The sequence below is a fragment of the Nelumbo nucifera genome, chromosome 5 (assembly GCF_055504915.1).
Source record: "Nelumbo nucifera cultivar China Antique chromosome 5, China Antique-T2T, whole genome shotgun sequence".
Lineage (NCBI taxonomy): Eukaryota > Viridiplantae > Streptophyta > Magnoliopsida > Proteales > Nelumbonaceae > Nelumbo > Nelumbo nucifera.
In genome coordinates, this window is record NC_142653.1 from 26,654,228 (window position 1) to 26,666,462 (window position 12,235).

At 42.5% G+C, this 12,235-nt stretch overlaps 1 protein-coding gene across 1 annotated transcript in view; it reads right to left on the bottom strand.

The window, feature by feature from the left end:
• LOC104607524 (PHAF1 protein At3g51130) overlaps positions 1 to 12,017 on the bottom strand; it is a 46,990-nt gene extending 34,973 nt beyond the window's left edge. The window contains exons 1-3 of the mRNA XM_010273184.2: positions 11,715 to 12,017; positions 11,296 to 11,378; positions 8,353 to 8,427 (exon numbers count right to left, since the gene is read on the bottom strand). Coding sequence (XP_010271486.1) covers positions 8,353 to 8,427; positions 11,296 to 11,378; positions 11,715 to 11,811 — 255 coding nt within the window. The 5' untranslated portion in view covers positions 11,812 to 12,017. The remainder of the gene's footprint in view (positions 1 to 8,352; positions 8,428 to 11,295; positions 11,379 to 11,714) is intronic.
• Between the last annotated feature and the right edge of the window lie 218 nt (positions 12,018 to 12,235).

The window sequence follows — 12,235 nt, forward strand, 5'->3', positions numbered from 1 at the left end:
GGGTCCAAGCCACACTCATTACTGACTTGGTCTGCGTGCAACTTGCAATTTCACCCCACTTCCTCAACATGTCATCCACAGTGTAATCTGTGAATATTTCCAGAGATTTCAGCCACTGTACCGCCCTAAACTGTATGATAGTCCTCAAATCTGTTGTCCCTCTCTGAGTTTCTGAGAATATCCTGGAGTTCCTTTCTTCCCACAGTGTCCAAATCTGTTGTCCCTCAAATCTGTTGTCCTCAAATCTGTTGTCCCTCTCCACATTGTCCTTCCCCTTTTTAACCGCCACCTGAAGAAAGAGGGGGCAAAAAGGCCCTGCATGTCTGATGGGGGATTCCAGCTGCATCCAAACAAGGAGAAAGCCCAAACCCACAACGACCTCGCGAAGTGGCACGACACCATTAGGTGAAAACCGGTCTCCCCGTCTGCTTTGCATAGAACACACCACTGAGGTGACAAGCAAGTATTGGGTCTCTTCTTTTGGAGTAGATCACCAGTGTTGATTCTTTCCAGATAGGCTTCCCAACAAAAACTACCAACCCTAGGAGGTATAGCTCTGCACCAAACCTCACCAACAGGAAAAGGGGACAGGGTAGGACTGGTGGACTGACTTAAGACTTTGAAGAAAGAAGCACAAGAGAAAATGCCATTGGCGTTAGGTGTCCAAATTCTAGAATCCACCCTAGTGGGGTCTAAGACAACGTTATCAAGAATTGCAAGAAGGCTCGAAATACAGTCGAAGTCTGAATCTCTCAAATCCCTTCTTAGACCCAAGTTCCACCCAATCCCAGAAGTGGAAGAGGACGGGGTGGTGAAAGACGAGATCGGCTCATTTTTCAAATCAGAAAGAGCGTACAAAGACGGAAACTGATCCTTTAGAGGGGCGCTCCCCACCCAGGTTTGTTCCCAAAATTTTATGGAATTACCGGAATTCAAGTCATACCTGATAATAGGAATGAAAAAAGGTAGCAGGTCATGAATGGCTTTCCAAGGAGAATTGCTTGTGATCCTAGCTCCGATTTCAGCGTCCCATCCGTTGTGCTCTAGCCCATGAATACTTGCCACTATTCTAGCCCATAACTTCTCCTTCTCCAAAGGAAACCTCCACAACCACTTCCCCAGCAGAGTCATATTCCTTCTCCTAATACTCCCAAGCCCCAAACCACCACACGACTTACTCCTGCACACTATTCCCCAGCTAACTCTATGATCCCTCTTCTCTTCTCCCAGCTCCCACAGAAAATCTCTCATTAACTTCTCTAATCTGTTAGCAATCTTCACTGGGATTTTAAACACCGACATGAAGAAAATGGGTAAGTTAGCAAGCGTGGCCTTAATTAATGTAATTCTCTCGCCAAGAGAGAGGTAATTCTTTTTCCAAGATACCAATCTTTTTTCAAACCTTTCCATCACCGGGTTCCAGAAGCTCTCTCTCTCTCTTGGGATTATCACCTAATGGTAATCCTAAATAGTTCAGAGGCCACCCCGTGACTTCACACCCTAGCACTTCAGCACTCTCCCTGATCTCTCCCTCCTCCAAATTCACCCCCACTACACAGCTTTTCCCAAGGTTAACCTTCAAGTTGGATAGTTGCTCAAACAGTTGTATCACTGACTTTAAATTCCTGATAAACCTCACATTACCACCTTCACAAAACAGAATCGTGTCATCAGCAAACTGTAAATGTGTGAGGGGGGTTTCCATCCTCCCAACCCTCCAGCCTCTAATGAGCCCCCTAGAATCTGCTCTGTGAATCAATTTCCCCAAAACCTCCGCAATTAAAATGAACAAGAAAGGAGAAAGGGGGTCTCCTTGTCTTATACCCCTACTGGCTGGAAAGAAATCTACCACTATCCCATTCACTAGCACTGAATAATGACAATTCCGGACACAGCCCATGATCCACTTACACCATCTAGCCCCAAACCCGAATTTGGTTAAAACTTTCCTCAATAACTCCCAGTCCACCAAGTCATAAGCCTTTTCCAAGTCCAGCTTACAGACCACTCCCTTCTTCTTATCCCTCTTAAAGTTCTCCACACTCTCATTAGCAGTTAAAATCTGGTCTGTAATTTGTCTTCCACTCACAAAAGCTCCTTGATAGTGTTCAATGATATCCGGAATTACCTTCTTCAGCCTCAAAGACAACACTTTTGCAATGATCTTGTACAAGCTATTCACCAAACTTATTGGCCTAAAATCCTTCGGGTGGGATGCATCTTTCTTTTTGGGAATTAAGGCTATAAATGTAGAGTTCACACCCAGATTGACAATTCCTCTCCTGAAAAACTCCTCAAACACCCACAAGAGATCATCTTTCAAAATATCCCAACAATCCTGATAAAAAGTCATTGTAAACCCAGGAGCTTTTGTTCTATCCATAGAAAACACAGCCTCCTTGATCTCTTCTATATTAAAGCTTCTTTCCATCCTTCTCCTGTTCTCCACCCCTACATCTGGCCAATCCAAACCTTCTACTCACAGGCCTTCTTAGAATAGATTTGAAATGCTCCACACAAGCCCTGGCAATCTCCTCTTGATGTACTAACTCAACTCCATCTACTACCAGTTTGGAGATAAAGTTCTTCCTTCTCCTGCCATCTGCTAGAGAGTTGGAAATACCTAGTGTTTCTATCACCCTCTTGCAACCATTTACACCGAGATTTTTGCCTCCAGCTAATTTCCTCCTTGTGCAGGCAATCCTCTAACTGTCTTCTCAATTCTCTCCTGAGGTCATTGTCTTCCTCTCCAAATTCTCCACTTTCCTCTTTAAAGTCAAGGCTTTCAATCTTCTTCATCAAGTCTCCCTTTCTTTCTACTGTCCTCCCGAACTCCATCAAGTTCTACTCCTTAATTCTTGCTTTCAAGAATTGTAGTTTCTTATGGAATTTTATCCCCTCCCACTCCACCGACGGGTTACACTCATGCCACCACTCCCTCACTTTGTTAGTAAACCCTGGATGCAATAACCACATATTTTCAAATCTAAAGGGGGTAGGACCTCCACACCTTCTTTCCTCCTTGCATAACACTATGGGCCAGTGATCCGATGTCACCCTTGGGAGAGCTCTAGCATCCAAGGTTCCCCAATGTTCTTCCCAATCCAAAGAGAACAGGAATCTATCCAGCTTAGAGCAAATGGGTCTAAATTGGAGATTTGACCATGTAAATGCCTTATGCGCTAGGGGAATCTCTTTAAGCTCAAAGGTATCCACAAGACTGTTAAACTTCCTCATGCTTTTTGTCACCCTCTGGTTAATCTTATTTGACTCTTCCGAGAACCTTATCACATTGAAGTCCCCACCCATGCACCAAGGCCCATCCCACAACCCTCTAACATCAGCCAGTTCCTCCCACAGCTCCTTTCTCTCTATGTAATCATTCGGTCCGTAAACATTTGTTAGCACCCACATATAATCATCCTCTTGCTGCTTAAACTTCATGGAAACCGAGTACTTTCCGATCAACTCCTCCATCCCTTCAACCACATCCCTCTTCCACATTGTTACAATCCCCCCGGAAGCACCCCACGATGGAGCCGCCACCCAGCTAATCCCCCTGGCTTTCCATACACTCCTTGCCCATTTGTCACTAAACTCCATTCTCTTAGACTCTTGCAACAGCACAATGTCTGGGTCATACCGTCTTATTACCTCTTTTATTGTTGCTCTCTTCTTCGCACTCCCAATTTCCCTCATATTCCAACTAAGAATCTTCATTCCGCTTCTTTTACAAACCCCTTGCCACCTACCCGCTACTTTCCCCCTTTCCTTCTATCTCCTTTTACCTCGAGCTTCTTGTCTCCTTCTACATCTCTCTTTAGTCTCTCTACTTCACTCAACCTCCTCTTCTTTGTTATGATCTGCATCTTCCTCTTCTATAAACTTTCTTTCAACTCGTTCAAATCCTCCAGCCTACAGCCCAACTTCCCTACAGATTCTGCTATCATGTCTTCTCTCACCGATTCCGCCACCCCTACCCTTCCTACAGAATCCCCTTCATCTCTGTCCACCTGCCTTTCCTTCCTCTCCTCTATTCCCACCTCAATTCTTTCCTCTCCAACCTTCCTCCCCTTACTGTTACCTCCCTCCTTCCTTGCTTTCTCCCCGTAAACCTCTCCATCTCTACCCTCATTCCTATCCCTCCTCTCTTCCTTCCTCCCCTTCCCTCCTCCATATCAGCTGCCCTTCCACATCCTTAAACACTCTTTCAATGATTTCCCACACTTGTCCACTTCTATACCTTTCTTCCCGCACCTTCCCACAATCCTTCCTTCCCCTCTCCCCCTCCTTAGAGAGCCCGCCTACTAGCTCAGCTGCATATTCATGGGCTACAGGACATGGTACAGGAACGAAATCTGGAACCAAAGACACAGGAGACACATTAGTAGCACAAACCGAAATCACATGGTTACCTAGGACTGAAGGACAAGCTAGAATAGGACTGCTCCCGGCCTCCTTCTCTTGTTCCGAAGTTTGGTAAATAATTATCTTCCTGAGTTGGTTGGGAAGTACTTCTGTCCTTTGGTCAACCAGGTGATCTTTCCACTCTACTCCTGGGTCACCCCTAGAAAGCATATTCCTGCTCTGCTTCCGGTTCTCCCGGTTTTCCCCTTCTGATAAACCTTGTGCACTCTGTGGTCTTGGGAATGAGATAATCCGATTGCAGTCTTCACCCTGGAATAATCTTGCAATATTCCACCCTTCCATATCACCTCCAGCACAGCTGCCTTCATCATTTACACTGCCCACGCTAGAGCCATCGACAGAAAGGTCCTCCGGTTCACCATCGTCTTCACTGCACTGCACCCACCCTTCAAACTTCTCTTTCTTCTCTTCAGTTCTTCCCCTAGTGAAACTTAGCTCCGGCCTCTCTTAGAAGCCTCGCACGGGGCTAAGCTCCTTCAAACTGTGCCGGGAGACCCACTGTAATGCCCTCTTCTTTCCTGGTTTCCGACGCTGCGCGCATTCCCCCTTTTGGCTTGCAGTTGGGGACGATGATAGACCGAAACCGAAATCTTAGTCAAAACCCCAGTCACGTGTTTCTTTAGTGGCTCACGCGCCTTATAAACAATCTGGGTCGGGCTCGCTGGCCTGTTTGGGCCTTTAAGAATACCCTTTGCAGCCCACATGGGCTTTTGCTTTGGCCCATTTGTAAGCACCCGCGAGCTCACGTGACTTTTAAGAAGGTTACGCGCGTCCAGCCCCGACCCCGGTTTGGTTCTAACAGGTTTAAGTTCAAATCTTCCTTGGCCCAGCCCCTTTTCCCTGTTCAGAACAGTCTTGGCACCAGTTACAACCTGTGCAAAGGACCTGCCACCCTCCAAACTGCTCGCTTCTTCCACACGCGAAAATCCCACCCCCTGCCTACTACCCTTTTGTTTCTCCAGCAAATGTTTTTCCATTTTAGTGAAAGTGCTTTTCTTGTTTGAATCCTCCAACCCTTTCTTGCCACGCAGCTCTTCTTCTTCAACCTTCTCATCTCCCTCCATACGAGCCTCTTTCCAGAGCATCGATTCAGTGGATGAAGCCAGCCACACTGAGTAGCACTGCCTCTCGACTAGCACCTCTATCTTCCGAGGTATCTCCTCAGGTTTTACTCCATTCAATAAAATGGAAGTTGAACGAAGGTCTCCCCAAAAGGCCCCTCCTAGTGATCCTCCACACATCAAAGCAATGGCTTCAGCAGTTTCTTGCTTCCACAAATGAAAGGGAAGACCTAGCAGACGCACCACCACTCCATCTTCAACAAAGAAATCTTTGGAGTTTGAACCCGCACCATCTTGATACTGTGAAATTTCCAAGCTTAGCTTGGATGTTTAAAGCCTCAACTTCTACTCTGTTCTCAAGCAAATCCAGCAAAGCCTTGTTCTTCTCAAAGGATGTTAAAATAAATGTGCTCTTCAACTTTAACCTTGCTGTTAACAGATCTGCAACTTTCCTCCAGTCAAGAATGGGAGCTGAAGCTTCAACTATCAATTTACTTTCCCAATCCCCTCTCTGTATGTTTACTCCCATTCTGTAATTACCTGCCCCAGCTAACACTAAAGGAGTCTCTTGCTTAGTCTTGTTCACCATACTACTAGACCTGCTTATCTTCCTTTTTACTAATGCTTCTCTTTTTACACTCATACGTTTCAGCAGTTCACATAAGGCGTCAAGAACTGCCTTCCAGCCCTGACTCTTCCTTCCTTCTGGAAAGCAGATCATCTGCTTTCTACCCTTGCCAAAAAATTCTGTCAAGGAGATGAAATAACCTTTAAGGTTTCTCTTACACTCTACAACAACCCTTCTTCCAGATTCTAAGAAAAGTTCTTTCCAACTATTTTGCTTGCCTTTGTTACTTGCACCTTCCACAAACTCCTTGAGCCCTTCAATTACCCCCAGTCCTTCTAACAGCACCATCCCTCTCTTTGATTCCCTGATCTTCAAGCTCAGCTGACCATTTAATCTCTGTTCCTCAAATAGGAGTTCCTTAGATTCAATCTTCAAAACTTTTTTCCAACGGCCTACCTCCACGAATTCTCCCATCTCAGCTCCTCCCCCTCTCACCCTCTCAGCAACCTTCTCTTTGCTTCACCCTCTCACCCTCTCACCATCTCAGACAATGGCACCAGATGAAAACACAGTTCCTCTCCCATCTCAGCTCCTCCCCCTCTCCCCCTCTCACCCTCTCAGCAACCTTCTCTTTGCTTCACCCTCTCACCCTCTCACCAACTCAGACAATGGCACCAGATGAAAACACAGTTCCTCTCCCTCTCACCCTCTCACCCTCTCAGCAACCTTCTCTTTGCTTCACCCTCTCACCCTCTCACCATCTCAGACAATGGCACCAGATGAAAACACAGTTCCTCTCCCATCTCAGCTCCTCCCCCTCTCCCCCCCTCTCCCTGATAAAAGTATAATATATAATTAATGGCTCTACTTCAAGGGCTGAAACTTGCAAAACAGTTTGGTTTTCAAAGGTTAGAAGAAGTGAAAGGGGACTGTCAGGTGGTGATTTCCTGGACAAAATTTCACAGCCGAACCCCTTGGGATTACAGGCAAAGGATTAGGGAAATTGAAAGGATAACAAGGGAACTAAGTGTTACTTTTAAATGAGTGAGAAGAACTGCAAATGGCATGACAGATACAATAGCTAAACAGGAGGCAAAGAGGCAGCATTTATTTTGGGCTAAATTGTAAGGCTGGTTTTTGGGGATTGTAACTCTAGCTGTGTTTGTTTACTCCTATGGGTGTGGGTCAACTACCCACAATGTTTGTAACCTCAATTTTCATATAATGCTTAATAAAACTTACCTTTGCTGATCAAAAAAAAAACAAAAAACAAAAGAATTATTTACATGAAAAAAATGTGTCGACCAAAGATTTAGGCTAGCATTTGTTTCCTGGCAGTGAAGTGACAATTGTTAGCAAAACTCTATTTACCTAAACAAACAACAGTCTGGGTTTTAGACTTCCCTTTGAAAATTTAGGCAAGTTAAAAAACAATTTCTCTAGATAGAATGTATTAAATGCCGTTCTGATTGTGGTTTTTATTCCCTGTCATATAGAACCATTTGCTGTATAATGCCTTACTGTACAGGGTCTAAACTATGGAATGCAACCATACTTGTACATGTTGCCATTGTAAGATTATACAACAATGCATTATTTCCCTTTTTCAGAAAAGACAAAAAAAAAAAGTCTTCCAAATCAAAAATGATCTAGAGATCATGTTAGCAACTTTTTTATAGTAAAAGTAAAGATCTCACTAAAAAGAAAATATATTACAGACTGACCAGGTGTTAAGGCAACACCTTGAAACATCACAAGGCAGGAAAAAAACAAATCAGAACAAATCATCCGAAATACAAAACAATAACCCCAATACTTCCCCAACCCTGTCCCCAAAGTCTTCTGGACTTGTTCACATTCAGGCCACACCAAAATCCAGTCTGAGACAGATTTACCAACGCCACCAATCCCTCCAAATTCCAAACCTTGTCTTGGTAACTTGATACAAATCCAAGACATGAAAATGGAAGATTTGTTTATGAATTTCTCATTGAATCATTCTATTATAATGTAGACCTTTTTATGGACAGGAAACACGTTTTAAATGTGCTCCAAATTAAACATGGTCAAAAGATCTTGTTGCTATAAATCAAAAATAAATAAAAGATTTGTTTATGTATTTCTTGGTGAAACATTCTGCTCTTGTGGTCTTATTTATTTAAATTGTTTAGAAGACAATACAGGTTTAACCATCCTGATAAGATTTTCTCTACATGATCTTCCCTTTTCCAGAGATAGAAAGTCAAAGATCATGTGGAGCTGCATCACATTCACTATATGTTGAGGAAAGCATACCTGTGACCAAGGATCGAATCGAAGATGAAATCCATGATCAGGAAAGCTAATAACAATGTCCAATTTCAGTGGCTCCTGCAAAATAAAAAATAAAAAATAAAAGGAAATAACAATGAGAAGCCCCCCTCATTTTGAACCTAAAGAATTTTCTGTAAATATCATAAAACATGACCATTAAGAATATCAGATTCAGTATTAGCAATTTTACCAGTAACAATAATTTCTTGTACCAATCAACACTAAAACAAAAAAAGAACTGGCAATCAAGGAAAATCTAAATACCATACTTAAACTAAACAAGTTTACATTGAACAAAATAATCAGATGAGCCTATTATGATTATAATGAAGCACATCAAATATAAGATTCACATATGGGTAGCAGAATAGCAGAAGCTTACCACTTTACCTGCAGAAACTATATTGCATAAGGTGCTAACTGTAAAGAGACTGGGCCGAATGGGCCCTGACAGCCTCTCATGTGATATCCTTTATTTTATCTTTTATTTTATGTTGATGGGCCTCACTTAATGGGCCTGTTATTTGTTCTTATTTTACTTTCTTTATGTAACTGCCATGTTGGCCGCCCACTTAAGGGTATACTTGTCATCATCATTTTTTTAGAGATTAATAAAAAATAGGGTTAGAAGAGAAGGGTGATAATTTGACTTCTTCTTCTCTTACCTCTTCTCTTCGCCATCTTCCTCTCTTATACAGTTATTCAGATCTGTTCTATTCTGCTAATCACTAAATTTAATCTTGATATTAGAGGACTGATTTACATCTCTAACCAACAGATTACCTAACATAATCACATCTAAAACAATGAAGGGCCTCGTAAGATTTTAACATGTACAGGTGAAAACACAAATAATTTCACTAGTCATATATGAGGAACAAGGCTCAAGGCACAGTAGTTTCTTTCGGTGCATCTTTCTAATGTAAAGATCCCTTTGTGTTTGCTCATGTAGTCATGTTGATGAGTTCCAATGGCCCTGATGGATAACCATGGACCTTGTGCATCTTTCTAATGTAAAGATCCCATTGTATTTGCAGTGCTCATGTAGTCACATTCAAGAGTTCCAATAGCCCTGATGGATAGCCAAGGACCTGTCGGAGTGTAATATACTAAGGCACCAGGAATGTGCTATAAGCCTATAAAGAAACCAAAAAAAAAAAACCTTTTTATCAGTAATAATACCTAATATTACTGATTTCAATGAAATATTAATGAACTTTTACTTATCAAAAAAATAATACCTAATATTTATCAAGGTACAAGATAAAAGTATAAAACCCCTAATTCTCCATCTGTAAGGACAGGATAACTAGTGCAGGGGAACAGCCTAAGACCAACCTATTTTGTTGTATCATCACGTTCACAATTCCGTTACAAGACCACGAGCATGGAGCCCCAAACCTACTCGGTTCGTGTATCCTCGTCCCTTGTCAAAGAATTAGAAAGGTCATTGGCATATATAGAAATCCAATTGAACTAGAAGTTCATATTGGATGTCAAAGTCTTTGAGACTAATAAAGTGTCTGGGAACCCAAAAACCAGTAGTTGTACATGAGAACCAATATATCACAATCCGGTAATCTCCTTCGCCTCCTAATGGGAAGAATTAGAAGAAAAAACCCATCCTTAGGACTTTGAGGAAAGAAAACATCCCAGCTAGAGGTGCAACCTGGGTGGGCCCAACCCAAGCTCGGATTGACCGAGCCCGCATTTTTTGCACATGCTAGGATTGGATTTTCAGTCCTCAGGCTGGGTCTGCGCCCAACACCCAAGGCATTTCTATTTTTGGGGCAGAGCTCAAGCCTAGCCTGACTACACAAATGCATACATACACACATACATATACACATGCATGCATGCATGCTTAAACGCAAAATATATAAAATTCCTATTTAAATGTTTAAATTAGTGATATTAAATAGGTTCATGCAACTTTTTAGAAAATTGAGCATAACAGGCCCACTTGAGCCCAATTGACCAAACCAAGTTCAGCCCAAGCCTGAGCCGAACCCAAGTATTCCAATTTTCAATTCAGGCTGGGCCTAGGATGGAATTGGGCCCAACTGTAGGCCCAATATTTAGGGTTGGGCCTGGGTTGACCTTAAACCTGGCCCAGCCCACCCAACTTGCACCCCTAATCCCAGCTGGCCAGCCCTCAAAAAGTTGCCTTCTCCAACTTGACCTGAAAAGCACAAAAATTTGACTCCAGTTTCATTTCCTTAACACACATCTAATTCTTGATTGTCCTGGATTACCAAAAATGCATCCATCAAAGTTCAATTTTATATTTCCCATATCAGGATCTACCTAAGCTTGAATTGTTTGTTGTCTACGCAAAACCAATAATTGTGGACCACCCTCCCAGAATCAAGTATCATCCATTGCCTCTCCTTTGAATCTCTCCCTTGTCAAGGCTCAATGAGCCACGCTTACCTTAATAAAGTCAATAATATCATCTAACTGTTTCTCCTTGTCAAAATTCTAGCATTTTTAGAACTTGATGACAAAATGATTTGTTCCTTTATCAAAGCCACTAAATTCATGTCACTGTTCTTATCAGGCCAATTTGACACTGAACTAAAATATTTCAAATATGATTCAACCGACTGTCCACAATTTTGGTTATCATTAGGAGTGTAAGTCGGATACCCAATTTGAAGAATTTACAAAGCAAGGGAAGGCCCATGCCCATTCAAATTTTAACAAATGCTCAGCCGAGCCCGCCCAAGTTGAAACCCTAGTTATCATGCATATACAGAACACTTGCAAGTAGTGATCAGTTCCTTTAGCAAAGATATTTGAACCTGTAAAGACAAACTTGTCAATCGTTTTCATTGTATGGGTATAAGGAATGCCTTGCCTAGTGTGAACATGCTAAACAGTGTAAATGGAAGAACTTCAATAAAATTCAAAATCTTAATTCACCTCGTCGAAGTACTTCACATGGACAACGTCATATATGTTGGGCTGCTGCTCTATTTGAGCAAATGCTTCAGATATTGGCATCCCTGCATAACAGGAGAGATTATCAATGCAGTGCAGCGGTGGAGATGACACATGGAATACATACAAAAGCAAGGAGAGACGCAGGAAATAAATTGATGAGGAATCTTTAGAAAAGGGGGAAATGAAATTAGGAATATAAAATAGCAACTCCACAATGACTCATGCGTATCAATAGAAAACAATTGATTCCTCGATAAAACTAAAACAACCCCAATTGACCGATGAAAACAGCGAACTGATGAGGGGAAACTGGCCAAGATCAAATCAACAAAAAGATTTGACAAGTTCAAATAAATTGATTTGACGAAAGATGTAATTAGGAAAAGATGGAGGATTACCAAGATCAAAAGGGCCAATTCCAGAACCTGGACGGAGATCCAGAATTATGGCTCCCATGGCCGTACCCTCGCACCTTCGTCTGGGTCTCTGCAACATCTCTTCTCCTTCGGTTCTCTCCTTGCCTGCCTTTTCTCCGATCCTTTCGTGGGGTGTCTGATACGTCTTGTTTATATTTTATATGTGAATTGTATTGTATCCGAAACGATTCGTGAACTCAGAAATTAGCTCGCCGAACACGGAAGCAAGTTATAAGTACGGTGTTTCTTATCGTGTTTGCAGTGCAGAATACAAAATTCGAGCCCACCGGAACCGTGCCAGTACACCCTTGTTACTTATCATGCATGATTCATGGCATGGGTCCCATGATGTCTACTGTGACTCTGTGAGTTGAATTCGCTAGTCGCTACTAGGGATGCAGCTTGTAGGGGTGTTAATTGGACTGGATTTTGTCCAATCCGGTTCAGTCCAATGTGAGTCCATTACAAATGGACCTGGTCCAATCCAGTCCGATAGATATTTT